Source organism: Carassius auratus, chromosome 12, assembly GCF_003368295.1.
Source record: "Carassius auratus strain Wakin chromosome 12, ASM336829v1, whole genome shotgun sequence".
Lineage (NCBI taxonomy): Eukaryota > Metazoa > Chordata > Actinopteri > Cypriniformes > Cyprinidae > Carassius > Carassius auratus.
This window is the reverse complement of record NC_039254.1, coordinates 13,038,980-13,065,311: the sequence shown is the minus strand read 5'-3', so window position 1 is coordinate 13,065,311 and position 26,332 is coordinate 13,038,980. Positions and strand designations below refer to the sequence as shown.

General features: G+C 35.4%; 2 protein-coding genes across 6 annotated transcripts in view; one reads left to right on the top strand and one right to left on the bottom strand.

Moving 5' to 3' along the window:
- Nucleotides 1-2,673: 2,673 nt before the first annotated feature.
- LOC113111872 (BTB/POZ domain-containing protein 16-like) lies at nucleotides 2,674-14,700 on the bottom strand. Of its 5 annotated transcripts, none has more exons than XM_026277037.1 (18): nucleotides 14,598-14,699; nucleotides 14,390-14,482; nucleotides 13,855-13,903; nucleotides 13,609-13,762; nucleotides 11,409-11,514; nucleotides 10,924-11,012; nucleotides 10,024-10,152; nucleotides 9,148-9,273; nucleotides 8,838-8,949; nucleotides 8,114-8,183; nucleotides 7,871-8,001; nucleotides 7,060-7,179; nucleotides 6,754-6,839; nucleotides 5,046-5,188; nucleotides 4,854-4,928; nucleotides 4,552-4,653; nucleotides 3,244-3,432; nucleotides 2,674-2,882 (listed from the first exon to the last, which is right to left on the bottom strand). In XM_026277037.1, the coding sequence occupies exons 2-18, from the start codon at nucleotides 14,446-14,448 to the stop codon at nucleotides 2,817-2,819; spliced, it is 1,806 nt and encodes a 601-aa protein (XP_026132822.1). In that variant the 5' UTR covers nucleotides 14,449-14,482; nucleotides 14,598-14,699; the 3' UTR covers nucleotides 2,674-2,816. The 5 variants fall into 5 exon arrangements, with proteins under 5 accessions (XP_026132822.1, XP_026132823.1, XP_026132824.1 ...); XM_026277038.1 differs by having other exon boundaries at nucleotides 14,390-14,527; nucleotides 14,598-14,679; XM_026277039.1 differs by having other exon boundaries at nucleotides 14,390-14,518; nucleotides 14,598-14,673.
- Nucleotides 14,701-14,956: 256 nt separating this feature from the next.
- Nucleotides 14,957-26,332, top strand: part of LOC113111871 (wings apart-like protein homolog) — a 62,183-nt gene continuing 50,807 nt past the window's right edge. The window contains exons 1-2 of the mRNA XM_026277035.1: nucleotides 14,957-15,205; nucleotides 17,396-17,883. Of these exons, the coding sequence (XP_026132820.1) occupies nucleotides 17,418-17,883 (466 nt within the window). The 5' untranslated portion in view covers nucleotides 14,957-15,205; nucleotides 17,396-17,417. The remainder of the gene's footprint in view (nucleotides 15,206-17,395; nucleotides 17,884-26,332) is intronic.

Here is a 26,332-nt window from a genome sequence, read left to right as displayed (position 1 = left end):
TAGCCATTGATGTATTTATGGTGGGGTAGTAAAGAAGTGTTCGCGCCATATCATAATTATCGTAATTACAAGCTACCAACTTGTAAAAAGTGTTAATGTCCTCATAGAACTCGTAGTTACAACTTGTGAACTGGGAGTTTTCTGAGAGCTTGCACCACATGACACGGAACCAGAGAAAAATGGCTACACTTCCAGCAGTAAAATGTAATTAAGTAGTTATTTCTTAATATTTATATTTAAAAATATGTGTAATTGACTTTTGCCAATCTAGATGTCTTCCTACAATCAGAACATAAACAAAATACATGCAGCGCAGAGTCATATAGCTAGGCTGTCCATGTAATAACAAAAGACTTAATTATAAAGTGTAAAAATAATGCATTTGCTTAGCAACTTTTGTGTTGTGTTATACAGCTGCCAGTAACATTCACTCGGGTTCATTTTGTTGACTGTCCTTATAGAAACAGATAATCCTCAGTCCGAGGACGTGAACAGCACCACGTGTTGTCATCTCAGAATTACAGTAATTACGACATGGCTACCAGACACTGTTTGGTAACCAACATTCTTCAAAATATCTTCTTTTATTTTTTTTAAGTCCTGAACTTTCTTGGTGGTGAGTTAGTAAGACTCAAAAAGTCTTTCTGCTTTCTCATATTCACTTTCGAATTAAAATGTGGGTCAGGGGAAGACAGTCATGGGTCACAGGGTCAGAGGAGCAGAGTCTGCATGGGGTCAGCGGGTCACGCAGTAGTCTGTGAACGGCTGCTGTATATCCGCACTGCTCGGCTGAGCATTTTCCAGCATGTATTGTGATCAGGATAGCTTTGCTTCCTCAGTGGCAGCTTGCCCATGTGAAAACACAGAGCGCACCACGCAAAACACGCTTCCTCTTCCCTCAATTCGCAGCCCTTGGAAACAATAGCAATGCAGCATGTTTCAAGATGAGGGAAACTATTTTTAGGCTGCATAAGCCAAATGACGGCAGTCCACAGTGTTGACGTGGACAGTCTGTCAGATCTAGGGATGAGAAATGAGCTTCAAAAACAACAGCTAATGGTGCAATAGGTGCTCCTTAGAAGAGTTTTTTTCTTTTTCAAGTTTAATTTGACAGTATAATATGTAAATTATATATGCTAACTTTCTGTGTTCTTGGAAGACATGGATGAGCTTGCCAAAACGTGCAGTACCAGAGCACACTAGGCAACATATTGTATCCCACAATGCAATACGCTTAAATTTACCTTATTTGGACCACACTATTTGAAGTGCACTTTTTCTGTCTGGAATTTTCAGTGTGAACACACTACTAAAATTGCTTAGAACAGTGCATAAGGACGGGAATTGAAATATGCCTTGTGGAAACTTTCCGAGAACTAAAAAAGCAGCAAGAAGAAGAAAAATAAGAAGAAGAGAAGAAGAATGAAGACTTTCAAGTGTTCACGGCAGACTGTCACCAGCTGCTTTTACTCCAGCAGGTTTCAGACATTAATCTGGACAGAAGTGATGCAAACTGTACATGTAAAAAAAAAAAAAAATTCCGGAAAAATATATAAACAAATAAAGTAAGAAAATATATGCTCAACAGATAAAAACAAGATATTCTGTTTAAATAAAAAAATTAATAATAATAAAAAAATGAATACAAAAATTTAAATCTAATATAGAATAAGACCTTATATATGTTCAATATGTATGTAATAATATATGTAATAATAATAACAAAAAACCCTGCATAATAATTAATAGTAAAAAGTGCATTAGAGTTTTTGACTTTCTTTCTTTCTAAATCTGTTTTAATATTTTTTCTTTGTATTTTTACTCTCAGACATTTTTAGATCTATATTGCTACTTCTGCATTTCTTAATTGACTGCACTTCTTTTTTTTATTTTTTATTATGATGTTGTTGTTGTTGTTGTTATACAGCAATGAAGACATTTTTTTTTTTTTTTTTTTTAATTAAAGCTACACAGGATTTTGGATGTTGTTATTTTTGTTGCCTAACCTGGAAATAAAAATACCCAGAAGTGTTTCTTACCCTTAACTGTCCTTATTCATCTAGATACAGTAGATATACAGATAGATAGATGGATAGACAGATAGATAGATAGATAGATAGATAGATAGATAGATAGATAGATAGATAGATAGATAGATAGATAGATAGATAGATAGATAGATAGATAGATAGATCGATCAAAATATTTTGTTAAAAAACTATGATACTATTATTGCTATATGTATACAAACAGTTTTTTCTTTACCTGCAGTAAAGAGTTGTTTACTGCTGCACACACAATAAAGAGCTGCTTCATCGCTTTATTCCCCACATTAAACTGTGCACTCTAAAAAATGCCGGGTTAAAAACAACCTTTTGTTTTTCTTAAACCCAACAGCTGTTTAAATTATTTATTTTCAGAGATTTATTAATTGTATATATATACAATATAATATATATATATATATATATTTATATATATATATATATATATATATATATATATATATATATATATATATATATATATATATATATATATATATATATATATATATATAATTTTTTTTTTTTTTTTTTTGTGCAAGTGCCCACACTGAAATCCCAGATATGATGATAAAATAAGCAATTCTGTGTGAATATTAAACAAGCGCATTGCTCATGTGTAATTTAGTGACTCTAGGGGAATTCATAATACAATATAGCTGTTATTAGACATAGTGTCCACCATACACAAACATGAAAAACATAAAAGCATTCTGTCATTCTGTTTAATCTATTAATATATCTAATATAAAATGGGGGAAATATTCAAGCTCAAAATGGGAAAGCCAAAGCAAAGGTCACCAGGATGGGAGAAGAAAGTCCTTCAATCTGGAACGGCTGTTAGAAAAGGACAAATTAGAAAAATGTTACTTTTATAAAAAAAAGATCTGTCAAAGTTTCTTGTATTCAGTACAGATCGACCATCTGATCATCTTGAAATGATAATAAATAACTGTTATACTGCAACTACAAAAACATTATTATTCTTTTATCATTTCTATTATTATCAGGACTATTGTTGTTAGCTAAAACTAAAACCAAAAAATAGAAATCTGTTACTTGAAATAAACTTAATGAAAATAAATAAATAAATAATAATAATAAAAAAAATATTTAAGATTTCTTATTTTACTTTAGTTTAACTTGATGTACTAAGAAAACTATTTTAAATGTTATTTTAATCTATGGGTGTTGGTACCGTGCTCCTAGAGCGGCGTTTGCATAAGCCAAACTCTTGACTGACAGCTCCACTGCTGTGCTCTTGCCACTCGCCACTGGCAAAGCTTTGCACTGTGATGTGATAGCACACCGATCGATCAGATCGTACACTGTATGGACGGCTCACAACAGAAGACTGGCACACAGCAGGATCCCAGTGTTTCAACCTCTACAGAGAGAGAGAGAGAGAGAGAGAGAGAGAGAGAAGGAGGGGGGGAGATGACATATGTTCTGAAGAATCTCTAAGTTCACCCAAAATATAAAAGATCAAAAAATGTATGACCTTTTTGACATAAGAAATGCATGAGTGCTGACAATCTAGTGGGTGAGCTGCTTTTACACAACACCAGTTGAACACATTGATAGCTCCATCTCAAAGTGCCATCTGGTGGTTACTTAAGACGTGATAAATCAGACACACTCTTGTGAAGAAATACACTTTAGGATACTTTTAAAAAAGACAATTTATTATAGTAATAATTAGCTTTCAAATGAAATACTGAAGCACAAGATAAATGTAATTTCTCAGATCCTTAATTGCATTATTTGTTATTTACTTTCTATTAAAATGTTTAACAGTTTAAATTTATACAGTATTAAATGCAAACAATTATTTTAAGAGTGCTTGGAAACATTTTAGCATAGGAACCAATACTTCCTTATTACTACCATATTGGCTGTCTATTAATTATAAAGCACATATACTGCATGACCATATTCTACATCCCTACCCAGTACCTTAAAACTTAACAACTACCTTACTAAATATTAATATGCAGCAAACTAGGAGTATATTAATGTAAAATGGTTTAGTGAGAATTGGGTCTTAGAATAAAGTGTGACAGAGTGCTTTTTGATACATCTCTATACATTGCTTTTATTGTGTTTGAAATGTGGTTTAACTGAACTGCTAAATATACTGGCAAGCATATATGACTAAATAAAATACACTTATCATTTCCATTGAAACTTATGTTTGTTATGACACAATTGTAATGAAGTCACATAACACACTACATCACATACTTAGTCAACACATCAAAATAATTATACTTTTTAAAGCATGGTAAGTGATACTTAAAATTTGACCCATTTAACAAAGTATACTTTGTGTGTCGAGACTTGGTCATGAAAAGTGTCCTCTTTTTAAATACACCTAATGGCCTTATATTTTATAAACATTATATCATCTGTAATGTAGTACATGAAGTAAACTACAAGTGCACATTTGGTGCAATTATGCACACTTCTTTTTCACAAGGTTATATGAAGCTGTGAATGCTCTAACCTCAATGGAGAAGCTGTATGTATCTGATTCGCCCATTTTAGCAGCTTGGAGAAGAAAGTAAAAGCCATGTATGCTGATGGTTTGAGTGCAGCACACTTGTTCCTGTACGGTGACACATGGAAAAAAAACACACACACAAAATACTGCCTTAAAAACAAGTAAAAGAACATGAGCATGAAAGAAAAAGCATGGATTGACGTAGTCATATTGTAACAACTGTAATTGCAAGTGAATGAAGGACTGAAAAGCTCTAGGAATGGCCATAATGCATCAGTGCTGAAGTGACAGAAAGTGTACCGCACCCTATCAAGCATCATTCCAAAACGGATCGCTTGTTTGGAGAAGTCAGTCAATACCATGTCGCCCCCGCGGTAAAGCTGTGGAAAACACATACAGATAAACCCTGCAGCTCATGAATTAGTTTTCATGTGGAGCCAAATAATCAATACAAATTATATTAAAACAAGCAGTTTATGAATGATGTATGGCGGTACATCTGGAGTGACGGGTGGGTTGAATAAGGCGTTGTGTTTGTGGTCTCTACACACACTCACAGTGTGGTAATGATTGGACAGGATGTGCAGCAGCCAGGATTCGGGAAGAACTCGGATGTTTTGCAGCTCCTGCAGATGCTGCCCTGAGACATGAACACACATAAACAACAAAACTCAAATGAAGTGTTGCGTAGTAAACTAAAAGTAGCAACGCTTTTTTTTTTTAACTTAGGGAAGACAATTTCTGTTACTTCCAAAACAGTGTAGCTTTTTCAGTGATAAGCTACTTCTCCCAACAAGTATAGTGTGAGCTCGAAGGAATAGTTCACTCAGAAATACAACTTTGCAGAAAACCTGAATAGGTTCAACATGTAAATGATTTTGTCTCTTCATTAGAACAGATTTGGAGCAATTTAGCTTAGCATTACATCACTTGCTTAACGATTCATCTGCAATGAATGGGTGCCGTCAGTTTGAGAGTCCAAGCAGCTGAAAAAAAAAAAAAAAAAACCTTCACAATAAACCACAAGTAATCACCACAACTCAAGTGAATCAATTAACGTTTAATGTTCAATTAAATAGCAGCATGTTTGTAAGAAACAAATCCATCATTAAGGCAGTTCAACTTCAATTTGTTGCTTCTGGCTAAAATATCAGTCCTCTTAAAATCCTTTTTCGCTTAAAAACAGTGCTTGATCTGTGCATATTTCTCTCCCGATTCACTGGAGAAATCAATATTAGGGATAGAACACTTGCCGGAAGCAATGGTTTGACGTTAAAAACATCTTAATGATAGATTAGTTCATAATAAACATGAATATTTTCACTTCACTGGAGTCATGTTTTTGTGGATTATCTTGATGCTTTTATCAGCAGTTTTGACTCTCATTCTGATGGCACCCATTCATTGCAGAGGGTCCATTAGTGAGCAATTGATGCAATTCTAAAATTACTCCTAATCGGTTTGATGAAGAAACAAACTCAATCTTGGATGGCCCAAGAGTAAGTACATCTTCAGCTAATTTTTGGGTGAAACATTCCTTTAACATTAGTTGAACATTAGTTTTTTATGTGAATTTTGGTGCTAAGTTGCAACATTCCCCTCATTAAATGATGTATAATTTATCCCTCTATCTTTTATAGGATAAGTTATGTACTTAGTATGTAGGGTTAAGAGTTTGTTTAGATCCATAATTCTGCATATGAGCAAAGTGTGTTTAGAACTGTTTCCAAACAGGTTTCCACACTTCATTTTTCTGTAATTTTTACGTCTCTTGACACTTGGACACTTTTTTTTTTTTCGTCCATGCAATTTTGAATGACATAATGGTGAGAATAACAAACAAATGTTCCTTTTTGATGAATTATCCACATCAGTAGTATGACTGTGCCTGTGAAGTATTTCAGAACAGTTGATAGTCTTGTCACGTCTGTTTGGTGGGCGTTGGAGGTCCAGTGGATGAGGTTCTGACTCTGGCCATGATGTGATACTGTAACTGGGACGTACTGTTTGTCTGGACACACTCTCGTGGAGATAAACACATTCATTCGGCCAAACTGTCTGTTTTCAGTTAAGCTAAGAAATGAGGCACAACAGTATCTAGAGATTGGGGACAAAGTATGCTTGGTTTTGAAGACCAATCTAATGCTGCAGACGATGTTATTTTGCGATGTTGTGAGCATCTATCATGAAGCAACCAAAACTTACATTCGGTAATGCCATGAATACGAAGTGCTTGAAAGATAGCGACGTATTTTTGACCCTGAGGCTGTTCCAAGAAAACAGCCGTTTCCCTGAAACAGACAGATATATGATGGAAGGATGTCATTAAAACAGCATATGTGCACGGAACTAGCTTAGCCGTATCAAGGTCATTTAAAAAAGAATGAATAGTGTACTGAATTATTGGAATGTCCTTCATAAATGGGGCTTTTACTGTCTGGAATTATACTAATGGATCACATGCATTGTGTTTTGCTGATAGCTCTAAATGCCATAAAGGAGGTTACGTACTTGGAGAAGAAGGTGATGATGGTGCTGTGGGCTGGTAGGGTCTGTCTGAGGGGGTTTAACTGCAAGTACAGCCAGCACAGCACCGCTCTCAAGACCTCATACTCATTAGATGTGAACAGTCTAGACACAGAAAGCTTATTAGTTTCTTGCTGATTTACTCCATCTGCTCTTTTTAATGTGTTTTAATAGTCATTATGTATGCAGACGGTCACTTGAAGTACAGAAAAGTACTTTGTAAAAGTGTTATTAAGAATCTCCAGGCCATATGTCACCCCAAAATTAAAAGAAATGATATTTTGCACAAAGACAAAAGGTCTATTTTAAGACCATTATGTGTTCGGCACATTTCCCCATCGACTGATAGATAGATAGATAGATAGATAGATAGATAGATAGATAGATAGATAGATAGATAGATAGATAGATAGATAGATAGATAGATAGATAGATAGATGGTGTTTGGTGCAATGTACTTATTTTATCTTGATGTAAATGAAGAAATAAAGTAAATGATGTAAATGAAGAAAACATTTGCTGACTATATTACAGTAATGAGAATCTAATGAAAATTACCACTGAGGATAAAGGGAATTACAAACAAATGCAAAAGTAAAACACCCTGATGCACTGCAGTAATGAAGCTTTGGAGGGAAAATGTCACGATGCAAAACATCCTAATGGTCTTATGAACAGCATTCATCTTCTGAATGCAAAAGCAATGTAATCAAACAAGATCCTGATGTGAGTTGCCACTGAAACAATGTAAAGAAAAAACAAACAAACAAAAAAACAAAAAAAAAACATATGAGACCTTGGACTAAGCAGGGTCTTCAGAAGGAGGTCAAAGGGCAAATCTCTGAGTTGTATATGGAAGGAGAGTTCCGTCACCAGGAACAGCTCCAGCCAGCGCTCACATGCTCTCTGGAGAACAGTCTCTTTCAACTGAAAAACACAGAAAGAAGTTTACAGAGGTCCACACAATGAATACAGAGCTCCCCCTGTTGGACATTTAAAGAACAATAAAACAAAGCAAGAAGAAGAAGAATTGTGTTACCTTGCAGGACACTCGATGAAAGCTGCACACAGTCAGTGAGGAAATATTTGCCAACATCTCTTTAAGACACCTGTCAATCATATCCATCAGCTTTAAAAGGACAACATATTGAATATACCATAAAACACGGTGTATTCATTTATGTCTGGATTATTTCTGATATTCTGACGTGACGTGACGTGACTGTGTCAAATTGAATTCCCCTTAAGGATTACAAATTGACACACCCGTGACCAAGAGAGAAATGCACTGTTATGCAATGCACGCTGCAGTTTAAATTCTGATGGGTGGAACACGGCTGATCTTATTTGAGAAATATCTGTCAAATAAATACAGCGACTGACTGCAGTGCCAAAATTCACATCCAGTTCCACCCAGCATCCTGGATATGAATCAATCTGAGATTGGACAACACAAACTCCTCTAGAGACTTGGGTGTGGGCTTATGCACTACTGGATCATTCTTTATTGCTTAATATGACACAATACACACACACACACACACACACACACACACAGGAATAGCTTATTTTTAAGAATAAATCCAGAAATCATTCTTATATGCTGATATTCTTTCAATATATATATATATATATATCCACAATTATTCCAAAGTTGGATTGGTATGTATGTATAAATGACGGTGACTGCACAATTCTGTGTTTTGGACATCTTGTACTGGACCTGCTAGTGCAAGGTTAGATCTGAAGTTGTCGATACTCACTTCTCTAAGAGGTTTGACATTCCCAGTAATGCAGCAGTAGAGAGCACAGCCTCTCCCCACTCACTGGGGCGTTCCTCTGGGTCGTACAGGGTCCGCAGGGCAAAAGACAAAGCTAGGACACAGCAGAGATTCTTACATAACTCTTGTTTCTCTTTAAATACCCCTGTATGCTCCCTCATCAGTCAACATCAATGATAGCACACTTAATGTAGATCAGAAGCTCATGTGACAGCAAGTCAACAAGTAATGATGACACAGCTTGTTATTTACCGCTATAATATAATAAATATGACACATTTTTAGTGCTTACCCTCTTTATTGATGGAGGCGTCTTTGACAGGCAGTCTGAGAATCAAAGGGCCGCTGAGATGCCACTTTCTGGAGACCAGTCCTCTTTCACACTGAGTCCTATTAACTTTGCTGTGTTTACTTGTGGCTGCAGTATCACAAACAAAACGGAGGGCCTGCATTTCTCTCTTGAACTGTTTCTTTTTAATATGTCCATTCCATAAACTCTAAGATAAACATGCAAAATATTTATATCTATGATGACTACAATGGGATCTTCACTTTTGCATTATTTATTACATAATAATGTTTCATTAATAATGTAATAAAGTTATTATTCTGCATATTTTATGCCTATTTTAATGAATTCCTTTATAAATACAGGGTTCTCATTATAGAATGACCTTTGGATGGGTTCAACTACTTCTCAGGACTTTTTTTAAAGGCTATTCTAGAGGTAATGCCTGCTTTTCCTGCACCACTTGTGCCACGAAACAGAACAGCAAAGATAATGACTGTTTTCAGACAAGTTCCCAGAACGACACTCTCCCCTCTCCCACTGGTTAGTCAAATAGATCCTTATGTTATTAGTTGAGACGTTGTTGGTGGTATGCTCTATAACGGTTTTCACTTTTCACAGTTAGACATAGATACTGATCCTACCTGAGAGTATTCATGCAGAATACTGTTGCTATGGTTACACCTTCAGGCAAACATCATTTTTTTTTTAAATGTTCACTACTGACTAGTTTACTATGCTTTAAGTTCTCCAGAAACCTTTTAAGCTCGATCATCTCCAGGAAACAAAACAATGCACTACAAACAAAATCAACAAAACAAAACAAAAGATGAAAACACACACACACACACACACACACACAAAAAGCATATTCTGTACCAGCTCTCTCTTGTAGCTGAACATCCCTCTGTCTTTTGCTGTTAGTATACAACTTAGATAGTATGTCTGAGTAGCTCAAGACAGAGCAATGCAGCTCCCACCTGACCCCCAGACATTCCAGTACTGCATCTATAAACATAAACAAAGACAGATGTTTACTATATCAATATATATACCATTACATAGAAGCATGCAGTTGCTATGTCATCGCTAAGTGGTTGCTAGACTGCATGATTTTAGCAGTTCTGTAAGATCATTACAAATCACATGTGTGACATGGATCTAATAAACTTGGGTACAATATGTATCCAGACTGCATGATGATGACACCTAGTGACTAGATGCAAGTTACTATTGAGGAATAAAGCGTCATTAGTACGCACTAGTGGTACACAAAAAGAACATCATGAAGAGCTTAGCAATTGTACTTTTTTATGTACGCTGATAAAAAAGGAAGATGTTTGAGGTAAGCAGTTTTAAGTTTTAGCGTGATGTCGCGTTGATAAATGCTATTTTTTATGCATTTTTATTGTCTGGTCAGTAAATGTGGGTCGTAGCAGCAAACACACTTTGTGGTGATAATGCTGAATTTCTGAAACTGTCCGGAAATTATATCTTTGGTCACAACAGCCATCTTAGGACAACCATTTAGTTTACAGAAATCATCACATTATTGACTTTAATCTTAATTAATCTTTTGGCTTATCCAGGCTCTAGATGTCACTCCTCATTCAAAGTTATTGTTTTATCATCATACAGGTGAAAATCACTTAGAAACACAACAATGCACCTCTCCTAAACAAGTCACATAATTGGAGCCATCATTTAATTTAATCTAATTTGAGGATTAGCAATAATTATTCCTGTTTTAGCAAATATCACCAATTAAATAGTCAATACCTGGTTTAGCGTTTTGGGTCAGTCTGCGAGACAAAATGTTAAATTGTTCCTCTGGAGTGTCAGGTTTTGAAGACCATGTAACATCTTTGCTGCATATAAAGATGTAAAGAGAACCATTATAGGTGCATCCACACACACACACACACACACACACACACACACACACACACACACACACACACACACACACACACACACACACACACACATTTTGTCAGTTTAATCCCATCTAATCCCACAGTGCTTTAGTGCCAAGTGGTCTGCAGCTCCTCCTGACAGTCCTTTGTGTTCAAAGGCCCACCAAATTGAAAGTTGCCATTCTCTATGTGCTATCCAACCTGCTCCATAATGATAGCATGTGGCCTGGCAGATATCCCATAGATCTATCCCTGGAGTGAGATAAACTGTCCCCATCTCTCCTCGTCTGCCCGTTTCTCTCCCGCTAAACAGTTGTCACGAAAGTCCACTTGTTCCTGGCAACATACCAGAGTCTGGTACGTCGGCCGGCCGAGAGTGGGTGGATGAGCTGTGGCAAAGGGGATTGTGGGCAACTTGTGGCATCCTCGTGCCAGTGGAGTGTCATGGGGTCAGCTGCAACATAAACACACAGTGAGAGAAACTCCAAGAGTGTGCGTGTGTTCAAGAATAGGATGAAGAGTTCCAGATATTTGAGTTTTGAGTAAACATACAGGATGTCTGTGACAGATGGCTGTTTGCATTAATGAAAATGAGAGTAAATGATTAAAAAATCAATACAAATTAAGAAAATTCTAAATGTTTACTGTCTGTTATGAATCCTTTTGCACTTCTTATTAAAGGAATAGGTCACAAAAAAACAAAAAACTTGTACACATCTTCAAACCATCAAAGATGTTGTTGTTTCCTCATCAGAGCAGATTTGGAAAAATTTAGCATTATATCACTTGCTCACCAATGGATGCTTTGCAAACATGCAAAATTTCTCCAAATCTTTCCCAGGGAAGAAAAATTTGTCTTTAATGGCCAGAGTAAATTTTCAACAAATTATTTTTTTAAGTAAGCTTTTTTTTCTTTTCTTTTTTTTAAGATCACCATAGCTTAATTTATTAATTTATTATTATTATTATTATTATTATTATTATTATTATTATTATTATATATTTTTTTTTACATGCAATCTTTGCGATACTATTTGCCACACTGCAACAATATTTGGGACATGACTGAATGCAGCTTAAAACACAAATTTTCATAATTTTGTAACACTAATCATGAAATGGATATTAAAATCTAGTTAATGCAGTTAATCCCTTAAACTCTAATTATAACTAACTTAATGTATTGGACAAAAAAAAAAAACTAATAAATAAATAAAAAAAACTATAATCAGTAAGCTTATTAGTCATACAGGTTTGGAATGACATCACGGCCAGTAATGAAGTCATCATTTTATTTTTTTGGTGAACTATCCCTTATTAAAATATTTAAAAGTTCTCTCCTCAAAAGGCATGGGGTTTGTACCTTCACTGCTTTAACAAAGTAATAGGGCAGTTTGTGTACTATTCTGAAAAGTATCTTTTAATATCTTTATATGCATCCCTATATCATCTCTGAAGTAAAAACAATCAACAAAACTATAGCAATAACTCAAGGCATTAAGAAGCATTTGATTCAAGCAGATGCCTCTCGGAATGTGCACCTCTATTTCATCACAATATTCTGATTATTACAAATGAAAAAGACTCACAGAATCCTGGCATAGGAATCAAAAGCCATACTGTCTTTCCTATTGTTTCTCTGGGTAAAGAGCCTTCAAGTGCGTAACTGCCAATGCCTCTTAAACCCCTCCTGTGCCAAAACACTACAGGTGCTTATCTCTAAAATGATGCCAGGTTTGTGACACCAGGTCAGCGGGTTGGCACAGACTGGCACTCGTATCCCCCCGGTCAACCCAGGATTCTGGCAGAAGTCAATGCTGAAGACGCACTGCGGCATTATGGAATGAACTCATTAATGCAAGGTGGTTACTTCTTGAACGCTTCTAAACACTATTCTGAAAGACGTGTGTTGTCATGATTTGTGGATAAATTGGATCTGCGTTTGTCTGTGTACTGTAATGCAATGTAACCGATAAGCTTTACAAAAACACAAATACATAAACCACCAAATCTAAAACACACACAAAGATTTTTGGTTCTAGATTGTCAGATATTATTTTTATTGTATTATGATGTTTTTGTTGTTATGATGTTTTTACATTGTATTGACAATAGTAATAATAATATGTTATAGATATAGTCATTTTAATGCTATTCTTCACATGTATTTTATGATTTTATTGTGATATAAGGTTTCATATGGTAGGGATAGTTATAGGAATATGATAGATGATAGTAGACATTGACTTTCATTGTATTTTATTTATTTATGTATCTGTTTACCATATGGAAGTCAAATGGCTACTATCAACTGTTTGGTTACCAATATTCTTTGAAATATTGTATTTTGTTTTCAACAGCTGAAATAAATTCATACAATTGGAACAACTTGAGGGTGAGTAAATAATGGCATAACTTTTTAAATTTTTTGTTTAAACTATCCCTACAAAGGTATTTATAGTAGGACAGTGAGGATTTATTTTTCATGTGCTCATGAGTCAAACACAATTTTCCTGGATTGTATTTTTAGGCTGATTGCACATCTCACCTGATTTAATTTTTCTGTTGGCTGATTTATCACCAAACTCCTCCGCCCTCCGAACCTGTGCCTGACCCAGCAGGTCACTGCCTAAAGCACCTGCCAGCTGCCAGCGGTTAGTGTGCCCAGCTTGTGTGCGCTGACATAGTGAGTGAGCCCACACCTGGTAGAAGTATAGAATAACAGTATGTGCTAAATATTCCGAAAGGAAATAACTATTTTAGGTACAGAGTTGTGAATGAGATTTGAACTTACACTTCTGGTAGAGATTTGGTGTGAATTGTGGGAGGTTATAAGCGTCAACCTGAAAAAATAAAGGTACTGAATGAGTAGCCTAATAAAGATTTCTTTTATATATGAAATGAACTGCAGCTATGAAATGTATTGTAAAATATTTTTGTTACACTGGAAAAAAAAAAAAAGAAAAAAGAAAAAAGAAAGAAAATGTTGAAAACTTTAAATCAGTTTTTAGTCAGACATTACAAGTACATTTCAAAGTTACAAAGAAATGACAATCAGCTATATATAGCTATTTTTTTTCACACACATTTATATTTTATGAAATAAATAAATAAATAAATAAAAAACCTTGCTGCATGTAGATGTATTGATGTTCAGTTATTAAGAACAGTTCTTATGATTATCAAAGTCAAAGTTTTGCTGATTATTTTGTGGAAACTTTTTTTTCCCAGCGTTTTATTTCTTTATTTTATATTTTTGATAAATAGAAAAAAAATATTTTGTTACTTCATATATGTTTTACTGTCTTTTTAAAAATGCATTAACTCACCTCGTGTGAGGTCTGAATGGCATATTCCTGCTGGATAGGTGACTCCACTGATTGTGCATTCTCTTAAAATTCAAATACTTTCACTGGCGCTGACTGACAGTCCACATCATGTTAGAAGAATATTAAGACCTTAAATGACTAAAATAGCATAGCGTTGTTTCTCACTAAGGTTACATCTTAAATAAACATTGAAAGCCACTAAACAAACCTGGCAGTACTGTACAGATGGATAAAAGGTAAAAGAAACTTAGCGTTCATGGCCCATATGTCTACTCTACTTCTTGTTGACAGGTCCTGTTGCTAGGAGACATGATGTGGGTCAAATGACACATGCCTGACCAAAACAAACCGAAGAAATATAGTTGCCTGATAAACGTTATTCCAGTCAATTGCCTACAATTCCCATAATTCAGCGAGAAGGAAGGCTACGTGACGCCCATCGCGTTCAAGTTCAGGGCTCTTTCCAGGGCTAACCTCGAAAATCGTCTTACTTTTACACAGCGCGGCCCGTGATTGGCCAACATTTTTACGCCTGTGCTGCGACGCGATTGTCGTGACGCGAAAACGCGAGGGAGGGGGAACGCGGATGGAGGCCGTTGGTGTTTCAGAGCCGAAACAATCGAGGCAGAAATACATGAGGAAAACTTAAATAGAAAGCTTGTGAATCTTTATATTCCGTTATATCGAAACTCGTATCTCAGATACACGTATAACTGTGTTGGCGGAGCTCGTGAAGCAGTGCTTGTCGGTATTTAGTTGTTTGTTTATAGTTTTAGTGAAGCTCAGAGGCCCGGATTCACTCTCTTCATTAACCAGGCGAGTATTTAACCTCCTTCGGTCCTGCTGTGGGTTCAGTTCTTCTGTAGATTAAAAATCTACATTTTAACTAATTAGCGATTGAGTTTTAATGCTGGATACAGAGTGCATTTCACAGCATTGCCTGATTAGCCTGCCAGCCTTTTCATGCTAATCCTACTGCTAGACGTTAGCGTGGTTATGTTGTTTTTATCAGCTAAGCTGGTTTTCAAACACTCTTTTGTTGGAATCCATGTACAGAAGTTGTGTTAATGTCGTATTTGCTTAGCGAGGTGAGGAACACTGAAAAGGGAAAAGTAAACAAAAGAGAGGGGTTACATGTATTAGCATTAGCTTATAATCAAACTAGCTTTTAGCATTCTTAGTTTTGATGATTATTGATATTGCAGTGATATCGTTTGATTTTGTTTATTATTTTTGGGGTCGTTCAGTTGGCACTAGTTATTTTCCAAGCCAGTAAAGAGGTAAACTTATTATTATGGTAAACCACTATTGAATGATTGATATTACTGATATATTAATGATTTATTATTGAATGAGTGATATATTAATGTTCAATAAATGCTACTCGAAAATCCATGTTGTTGTTTTTAGATCTTGGAACTTACACTGCCTGTTGTTATTTTTTTTTTAAGTATTTTTGATATATGAAGACTTAAACTTTTTTTTTTTTTTAACATTAGTTTTTCTTATGTAGGGTAAAAAGTGACATTTCAACTTATATATTTTGATATTTCTGATGGCTTTGTGTACAGAAAGCATGAATTCATTTATTTTTTTGGGGGGGGGGGGGGGGGGGTTGTCCAGCTGGGACTAGTTAGGTTGCGAACCAGTGGCGGCCTCAGATTATCGAAATGGTAATATTATGATTATGAATAATTGCAGTATTAGTGTGCCGTAGCATTTGCTTCAAGGAATACAGGTTTACAACCTTTTTCTAACATCTATGGTAGCTTTTGGTTTACTTGAGTGCTGTTATTGTAGTCAGGATCTTGGAACTTTCACGGGGCAAAATGAAAATTTGCAAAAAAAATGTACTCCCACTTAGGCCATGCAAGATGTAGATGAGTGTGTTTCGACATTTGAACAGATTTGGGGAAATATAGCAAAGGTTTGCTCATCAATCCTTTTTGCAGTGAATGGGTGCCATCATCAGAATGAGGTTCCAAGCAGCTGATAAAATCACAATGTGAAAAAAAAGCTATGAAATACAAATAATCCACATGACTCCAGTCAAGTAATTAAAATCATATGAAGCGAAAAGATGTTTGTTTTTAAGTAACAAATCCATCAATAAGACAACATTTGCTTCTGGCTAAAATGCAAGTCCTCTATGTATAAAATTGCTTTCTTCAGTGAAAAAGTTGTTTTGGCTCAACCAGGAGAGAAATATTCACAGATTTAGGCCTATTTACATGTGAAAACAGTCCAAAACTGTTTTAAACAAATATGTTGATGGATTTCACTGTAAGAGGGAAAACAGGGGATGCTTTATTTTATTACTTTGAATATTTTTATGCTGGGGGTAACGTTATGGACTGGTATTTTGGCCAGAAGTGGCAGTAAAAAAAAAAAAAAAACAATAAAAAGGATTTGCATATTAAAACACACAGCTTTTAAGTAACTTTAAAAGACAATGATTGCTCATGTGGAGTCACATGGATTTTGACGCACTTATCAGCAGTTAGAACTGTCATTCTGATGGCACCCATTTAAGGCAGAGGATCCATTGGTCAGAAAGTAATCCAAAATTTCTTTAAATATGTTCCAATGAAGATGAAATAAACTCATATTGCCTATTTGTTGAATGGCCTGATGGTGAGTAAACTGCCAACATGCATTCATGTTTTGGTGAGCTATTCCTTTAAATCTCTCAGTTTTTTGAGCACATTACAGGATTGATTTCTTTGCATATGCATATTGAAATCAAAATCATATTATGGAATAATTCTAGTTTCCTGCTTGTTATCAGCACAGAAATGCAAGTAGGTGTCAGGTTTGATAGAGTTCATGAGTGCATCGGTTTTATAATGAATAGCCCCGAGACCTTCACACATGTAGAATGCTGAATAATGTTGATTTTATTCATTAAGAAATGATGAAACTCGAGGCAGAATTTTAATAGTCAACTAAATTTGATTACAAAACAGTCAGCGAATTATTCATGTAACAGTTGATGATTGTTCACAGGGAATATGAGACAGATGCCACAATGACATCTAGATTTGGAAAAACGTACAGCCGTCGAGGAGGCGATGGGACCTCGAAGTTTGACGAGGTGTTGTCCAATAAAAGAGCCACGCTCAGCACCAAATGGGGCGAGACGACTTACAAAGCCAAGGTGGCAGCAAAGAGGCCTGGTTTGAAGACCGAGGTGATGGATCAGACCAAGAGGACCAAGGTCTCGGATGGTGATGGATCCGAGGATCCGTTTGGATTCGACAGTGACGATGAATCCAGGCCGGTCACATCTCGTAACGTAGCCCAGCCTAAATCCAAAATAACATCGACAGGGGGATCCCAGGCCAGCCTAACACTGGAGCCCAACAGCAGGGTGAACCAACCCGCCAGCATAGAGGCCGTGGCCCCCAGCAGGGCCCCTTTCGCTCTCAGCACTGAGAGAAGTGCTCACAAAGTGCCAGAGGATCCTGGGAAATATTTTAACACCTCTACTGCAGGTATGTTTTTCCCTGAAAGTTTTTTTTTTTTTTTTTTTAGTTCTTTCAAAAATACATTGGAGTTGTGTTTTAATGTTTAAATACCTCCTGATTTGTTCTAGCAGCACTGCATTAATCAGTTGTTGTTACTAACTGTTAGAGTGTTTCAGGTGTTTGACCTGTTTAACTTCACGGCAAGTGAGTGTGAGCTTACCACATTATATAAACCTGCCCTAGATAGGTTTGTTTTGTGGTTGTTTACTTGTCTGAATTTAACATTTAAACAAACAACTTTAACATTTATCGCACCTTAATTTTCCCTAAGTTTGACTTTGCCGTTCATATTTAGCATAAAGTACATAAATGAAGTGGAGATGCACCGATTGATCGGCCGGGGATCGGAATCGGTTGTTTTCCTCATGATCGGCTCGGATTGGTGACTGGCTGATCAGTCTCACTTTTGCGAGTGAAATGCTCACACTGTTGAGCCCTGATAAATGGCTTTTTAATACTTTGAAACAGCTTGCACAATTTAGGTAAAACCAGGGGTGTAGAACGGATGTGAAATTTACATGGCTTTTTAAGATACATTCAGATGATATGAGATGTAATTTGAAGGCATTCATTGAAATTAAAACATGGAAGGGTGAACAGTAGCCAATGAGGTTACTGCTTGTGTTGTAGTGTCACCCGCTGTGACAGTGGGAATGCTTGGTTTTCACATTAAACAAAGAGTTGTCCTAAAAGAATGAAAAACTTCACTGTTTCCAATATAGAGTAATATCGTAGATACATATGGAGTCTTTTATGGAAAAAAAAAGTTGCTTCTCATACCCAACAAAATGGCAAAAAACTAAATGTCATACTTTGATTTCCTGTCTGTGTCGCAAGGAGTGAAAAGAAATGTGGAAGTGAATGTGGGTGGATTTTCACATGTGTGGTGCCATAGGGATGTTGGTTGTAGTTTTTTTTTTTTTCTTTTTTCTTTTTTTTTAAAATAATAATCGTTCACGTTTCACAGAAAGCTTCCTTGCGGGCATCTGCTGCCGTGAGTGCTCTAAATGCTCAGGACACCAGTGTTACGGGCTGTAGACTGTGTAAGACCCTGCTTAATATCACAGTAATGGATACGGCGGACTGACTCTTGCAACAACAGCCTGGAGCTCCCAGCAGACCAAGAAATGAAAATCTTTAATTGGCCCAAACTCTATTTTACATTTCCTCTGCGTAATTGCTTTTTCAGGTCGGTACTCCTCCAGGGTCTTGCAAATCATTTGGCTGACTAAGTAATCAATGAGGTGAAGTTAGAGGAAACTTTCAGAACACTGACACCCGTCAGTGGTGATGTTAATACGAGGAGAACACTTAGACGCTGATGGAGCGTAGCGTTTGGACAGGCTCCTGTGAGCTGCTTATCTCATTTAGAAGCACGGCACACAGAACTCATCACCTTGTCTGTAAGCGCTAAGGGTCTCTTATGATAACGCATGCTGATGTGTGGCTCTCCCTAAGACACTTCAGTGTTGTTGCTCCTATGCAAATTGTTTGGATCAATCTATTATCTAAAATAGATTAGATAATAGAAATGATCTAAAAGTAAATGTGACTACCGTGGATTTGTACATCGCGATATCAAGGCTTAAACGACACATCGTGGGATAACAGCGTTAATAATAGATTGGCAAATGTGATCATTCTTTCTCACCTACCGTCAGCATTCAGAAAATATACATTTATATCATTTTAATTAAAATTAATTTAGCTGTGAAATCTTCTGAAGTGTACATTTATAATCTGCATAAAATGTGTATTTGTGTGTAATGATTGGTCTGTTTGAATTGAAAGCAGACAAGGAAATTCAGTCACTAGACATGCACAATCTATGCTGTGCTCTGGATGCAATTTTTCTATTCATGTCATATTTGCTGACTGCTTTATGTAAAATTAGTAGGGTTGGGAATCACCAGAGAGCTCATGATACAATATTAATACGATATGTGTCACGATACAATATTATTGCGATTTTAAACATTTTGCGATATTACAGTGCAACTTAAACTTGTACAGAAAAGTTGTTCAGACATTTCAGCAATTGGGGCATTTGAAAGTAAATTAGTGTTAAATTAAATAGTTAGTTTAAATTAAATAAAACATGTAGTCTTACGTCCAGGGATGCACTGAAATAAAAATTCTGGGCCAAAACATAAAACCGAAAATTCTGAATGATTATGAATTTTATTACATTCAACTCAATTTTAACGATACTGAATAAAAAAATAAAAAAAATAAAAATATAAATAAAAATAAAATAACCTTTACTGAAAGTAGAGTTTATATTAAAATTGGTAACTCTTTACAATTTGTTTCATTATTTAACATTAGTTAACTACTTAAGTTAACAAACTAAGAATTTATTAATCTTAGTTCATGTTAGTTTTAACATTTACAAATTCATTATGAGTGGAATTTGCTTCTACAGTGAGCATGAGTGTTAGTCGAGCAGAACGCACATTCATAGAGCAAAATATTGAGCAAAGCGTCAAACTGGGCTGTTATGAGGATAGTGAAATGCGCACTGAACACTACTGGACGGGGTGCAGCGTGCCTATATATATATATATATATATATATATATATATATATATATATATATATATATTTTTACTAGCTTTTTTCTTTTCAAATAATATACTTAAAGATCGATACTTAGCATCTGTGTATCAATACAGTATTGCCACGAAAAATATTGCGCTAAAAACTGTATTGATTTATTTCCCCCTCCCCTAAAATTTGTACAAAAAAAAATCCCTAGTGCATACAAATTTACCACATCTTACCACTCAGATTACTGTTAGATTGCTTGCTTCCTTTTTATTGTAATTATATCTATTCTAAAAAAAAAACATTTGTGTGAAAACTACTATATTACAGAATCAGGAAGTTGATGTCTGAAGTATAAATCTGTTTATTTTATGCAGATTTATCAAGTTTTTACATTCATTTGAAAATTATTTGTCACTTCAACTTCTCGCAGTCAACTTCTCAAATGTTATACTGAAGTAGAAGTATTATCCAGAAGAAGAAGAAAAAAAATAGTTCTAAGTGTATATCTGAACAACAGCATTCAAAAATAACAGCTGGAACATCAAGACAAACAAATTATGGGGAGATTAGAGCTTTAACTCCACTTTGCATTTATTGCATGACTCACTCTTAAGGTGTGCTTTCTCTGGACTGGGAAAATGCTAAAATAAACACGGTTATTGCTCAGCAGCATTTTAACACGTAAATACTCCCACACAGTCGAGGTGCATCCTCATTTGGCACCAAATCTTCTGCAGCTGCAATGACCATCTTGCCTTAGTCATCAGATTCTTTCATTACAAACTAGCACAAGGCAAGCTCCCCTGTCTTTTAAAACTTTACGATAGTTCCTCCTTTTAGCTGCTTTTGAATGCAAAACACTGTCTTGGACAAACTGCTCCCCAAATGCAGGTTCTTCACTTCATAGTGACATCACATCAGAAGACATCAGTGCACTGTACATAGCCTTTCTATATCACTTCTACAAGAAATTATGAAAAAGTGCAGTTAAATCATGTTTAACCTTCTTAAATAGGTGAGCTTAATAAATTCGTTTTATGAAGTCGATGACTTGCACAGCCCTACCAAGATTGAAATTTATCTTGATCAAAAGGTCATGTGATCATGACATGAATTAATTGAGTTTTATTCAAATGCACTGTTGACAAAATTGTGACTAGGAGAAAATAACACCGCTAGATTATTAGCTCCATCTAAAAATGATATGGAATATGTCTTGGTTGTCTAATAGTTATCCAATAGTTTCTTTAAATTTCAGAGGTGCTGAGAATTTGCTTAAAATATGTTGGTATGAATTGGAAATCGTATACTCCCCTAAGAACCCCAAAATGTAGTAAACAAGTGTCCCATGGTTGTCTGAGGACAGGATGGTATTAAAGCTGACACTTACAGTGATGAGACACAGAGGCTGAAGTACAGCGAGGGAGGAACGTGGACTTGTTTGACTTCTCGCTGCTTGTGAGATTGAAACTTGTCAATTCTGAGTCAGAGTGGTGATGTGAGAGCACTGACGAGTGGAAAATATATTTATCTGTCCTTTTCCAGAAATGTTTTATTTTTGAAATGTCAAAGAATGGTATTGTACACAGTTATTCATTTATGGGGAGGGGAAAAAAATACAAACAGGATTTTTCCAAATGTCATTTAATATTGAAAATTTTAAATGATCATGATTTTTTTTAACATAATTACATCTTTAATAATAATATTAATAAAGTAACATCATCTCTCATCATAGCACATTTAATCTCTCATGACCTTGTGAAATGGTTGGGAAACGTGTCACTCATGAGATTACATTTAATGACATCAGTCCACCAGTCCTCCAATGGACAAAATACCTGTGTAATTTTTTATTTTTTTTTTATTTGAAAAGAAGTCATTTCACTTGGTTATACTTCACTAGAGAAGAAAAGACAATTGACCCTTCACAGGACAGTTGATTGACAGGCGGTCTGACCAATCATAATGCCGAATTTGCAAACAAAGTGCAGCACAACAGGTTTATTTAAATCATGGGAGAATCTTTTTTTTTATATTCCTTAAAATATTAAGTTTTAGTAATTTTATAATTCTTATATTGAGAAATACATTCTACTCTATAATTGTAATATATTTCTGTCAATTTTTTCAAGTTTAAACCACACTTTGCTTTGACAGATTGTCGTGAAAACCGTTTCGTAAAAAATAGTTTTATCAAATTAAATAGAGAAATGCTTATAAACATAAAGAATATGTAGCCGCCTTCATATTTAAAAAGCAGAATTTTTGCACTTTAAAGGGATAGTTCACCAAAAAATGAAAACAAATTCAAATTATGAGTAGGGTTGTGATGATGAGGAAATTTTCCCATTGGTTAATTGTTGTGTGACAACATCGGTAATACTGGAATCACAGTGGGGTGGGGTTTCCTAGCTTTTGATTAGTTTGTGAAAGTGGCATAAACATTTTACTTTCTCTTCAAATTGAAAGTTGAATTTTGAAAGCTGGTTCAATTTCAAATTGAATTTTACATTTTAAATTTGAAATTAGTAGCAATTTGGTGCAAATTGCCTGAATCAGTTCAAGTAACAAATAAATGTTAGATACACTTAGCCTATATATGAATCATAGAACATTTAATTAACAAAGTGAATAAAAATACACCATGCTATATGCCAAATATAAAATAACAAATAACTTACACAAAGTTTAAATAGGTATACAAAACTGAAAACACAGTGGAACCAAATAAATAAGAAACATAGAACATTTATTAGCAAAATGTATAAGAAAGCTTGGAGGCATGACATACACTTTGTAAATCAAAATAAATTAATTACACAAATTTTAAATAGTCAAAATCAGTAAACGCTGCGTGAAAGAGCATTATTTTTTTGTTATTTCCTATTGGTTATTTACGGTCACATGGGCACAGGTGATCACTTCCGTTTTCTTTATTATTTCCTTTGTTGTATATTGTATTCCGTGATTTTGTCAACATTCCAACTTCAGGAAGCCCATTGTGTGCTGCTTTTCTGTTGGTAGTCACTGTATCTTATTACTGTGCATTAGAATAGTTCACTACTGCTTAATGTTGTTGTCAGTGGATGCTGTCAGGCACGTCTCCTAAACACAAACCCTTATTGAAAATGAATGACTTCTGCTGCCCTATTCAAACGCTGACAGCATGAACACAGACTGGACATTCATGCAATGCATAGACTTCAATTCAGATGTGTTTTACGGTCTGTTACATAAATCCTTTTCAGCTAAGATTTGAACAGAATTCAGTCTTTAGAGTGATGGGTAGTTTGACAATGACTGCTTGATTTGTCGTTAATGGGTTTGTGGAGAATAAACGGATATTTGGATGTTGTTTCATAAAAGTCATGATGTTTGAGGTGATCATGATGGCCTAAATTTGTTATTTTCGCCTCTTCACAATCTAATGAATAGGGGAATGTTCTGAATTAACACAGTAGTGATATAACTGAAATTGTGTAAGTGCTGTTGTGCAATAGGTGATTTTTAGATTTAACAGCCTATCTGCAACACTGGCTTGCTTTGCCATGGAGCTTAATGGTGGTTTTGTATGCTAGGGACCTTTTTTCAAAGCTGCCATTAACGTTTTGTCCTGTCTCCTGATTCAGAGTACATAGACTTGATTGTGGTTATTGGTGTAATGGAGAATACGTACAGTAATTTTAGGATGGTAAATAACAAATGTTGTCTGCCAGACTATAACGTAGACAATGTAATGACTGCAGAGGTGTGATTATTGCTTTGAAGGTGTCTTTCAGTGTGTTCATAATATCTTCTTGCCTGTGTTTGACTAGTCATGGGATCAGTGAAAATTGATGTAGTAAGTCTGTGGTCTTTACTTAAAACTAGAACAGTCTTAAAGACCAGAGACTTTGTACAAAGATGTGTAAAACCTCTGACTGCATTCAAATCAGTGATATATTTTACATAAAAAAATGGTTGACCACCTTCTGGTTATGGAAGCACATGGGTAGCTAAATTAATTTAGAAATGTAATATGCAAAATGACAAAGCAATATGTAAAATGGCAATGTATTTCTGTTTTTAAATGTATATTCCATATTCCTTATGTGCAACATTTAGTGCAAAATAAAAATGTAATTATATAATTTACATTAGTGGTCAACCGTGTTTTTTGACTGCCGATGCCTATATCTTGTAAAGCAGAGAGGCCGATATAAAGCTGATATGATTTTAAAAATTATTATTATTAAGATTTCAAAAATGTGAACTCATTTGACAGATGGATTAAAAAGTAAATGTGTAAAATAGACATGCTTTTACTTTAGATTACAGTATTTTTCACAAATAACTGAATATTTAATACAAACATAATTGAAAAGAAAGTAAACACTGTAACCAACAGGGCACTCAGTATTCTGGGAAGTTCGTGTGCACTGGTAATTATATTTTATAAGCAAGGGTAACCCTCATTTTACATACAGCACACAGTGAAAATGACATGAATATGACAGTGGGCAAATGCATAAAGTGCAGCATAATTTGAAATCAAGAGTTTTAAGGTTTTCACTTGGACCTTCACACAGAGAATGTGTGATCATGCTGGATACACATACACACTTCACAAGATCTCAGAGCTGGATTTGTTTGCAAGGTTTGTGAAATTAAATGTTCATTAGTCATTCAAAGATTTGTTTATATAAATGCGTAATTGCTAAATGCTGACGGAAAACTATAAAGTATTATAATGTTTTCCTTTCTATTACTAATAGGCCTGATATAAAAGCAATCGTTTTACTACTTTCTGTATGCATTAATTCCTTTGTTTAACCATTCTATCTGATTATTAGACAGGCTTTTATCCGTATTAGACAGAACTGTTAACGATGACGATGAACAAGAGACGAGAGAGTGTTTGAGCACTCTGTGCACTCAGGCGCTGCACTCTCGGTGCCTTCAAAATAAGTAAAATAAAAATAAATAAGTCCCGCCTCGAACACATCGGCCAAGCAGAAAACCTTATCGGCCGATGCGGATATTTGACAGCTGTGTCTAGATCGGACTGGTTAAGTGTCATCGGGGCAGGCAGGAGTAGCAGCATTTTCTGTATGGTCATGGCAGGACTTCAGACTGCAACCTTTTTTTCTGCCCGTGTGACTAAATTTTGTGTGCTGTTGCACTGGCGTGACCGCTGCATTGTTCCCCTCCTAACGTTGCCATTTCTGTTACACATGAGAAACATAAAATGGCAGCTGGTTTGAAATGGGCAGCACTTCGATTGTAGAACCTATTTTTTTAATTATTTTTTTTAATGCATTAGCAGGAGTGAAAAAAAAAAAAACAACTAAAAAAAAAAAACTTTTGTGCTTGTGCAACTGAGAAAGTTAGTCGCAAAAGATAGACCAATGGGAAGAATAAGTCTGGAGTTCTGGGTCATGGGCATCAACCAGACTGTAAACACACTGAGGGATTTTAAGGCATGCGCAACACTTAGGTGCCACGGGACATGGGTGCTCTATTATGGGTTAAAAGTGAGAAAGGCAACGCCGTGTCTACACTGGATGCGAGCTGTGCATCCTTCCCATAATCTAAATTAGGGCTGCACGTTTTCAAGTTTTTCATTAACCGTTAACCGAGGCCCTTATCGGTTAATACTCGGTTAACCATAGTGTGCGCCAGCTGTTTCCGTTGTCCGGTAATTTCCGGACATTGGCCGAAAAAAAAAAAAAAAGAAATGTCCGACAAAATTTCATCTTTCCGGTCAAATTGTCCTATTAAAACTGCCTAATAATCTTGCCCACTAACACAATCTGAATTTGAGAATAAGCCTAAAATGTATAAAGCAAATATACACCGACCTTTGGCTATCTTATAAAGGAAC

Coding starts and splice junctions, on each gene's coding strand:
- LOC113111872 (XM_026277036.1), bottom strand. CDS start 14,448: ATGCACAATCAGTGGAGTCACCTATCCAGCAGGAATATGCCATTCAGA. Junction 13,763..13,854: donor ACCAAATCTCTACCAGAAGT/GTAAGTTCAAAT, acceptor TACTTCTACCAG/GTGTGGGCTCACTCACTATG. Junction 4,929..5,045: donor ACCCACCCGTCACTCCAGAT/GTACCGCCATAC, acceptor TGTTTTCCACAG/CTTTACCGCGGGGGCGACAT.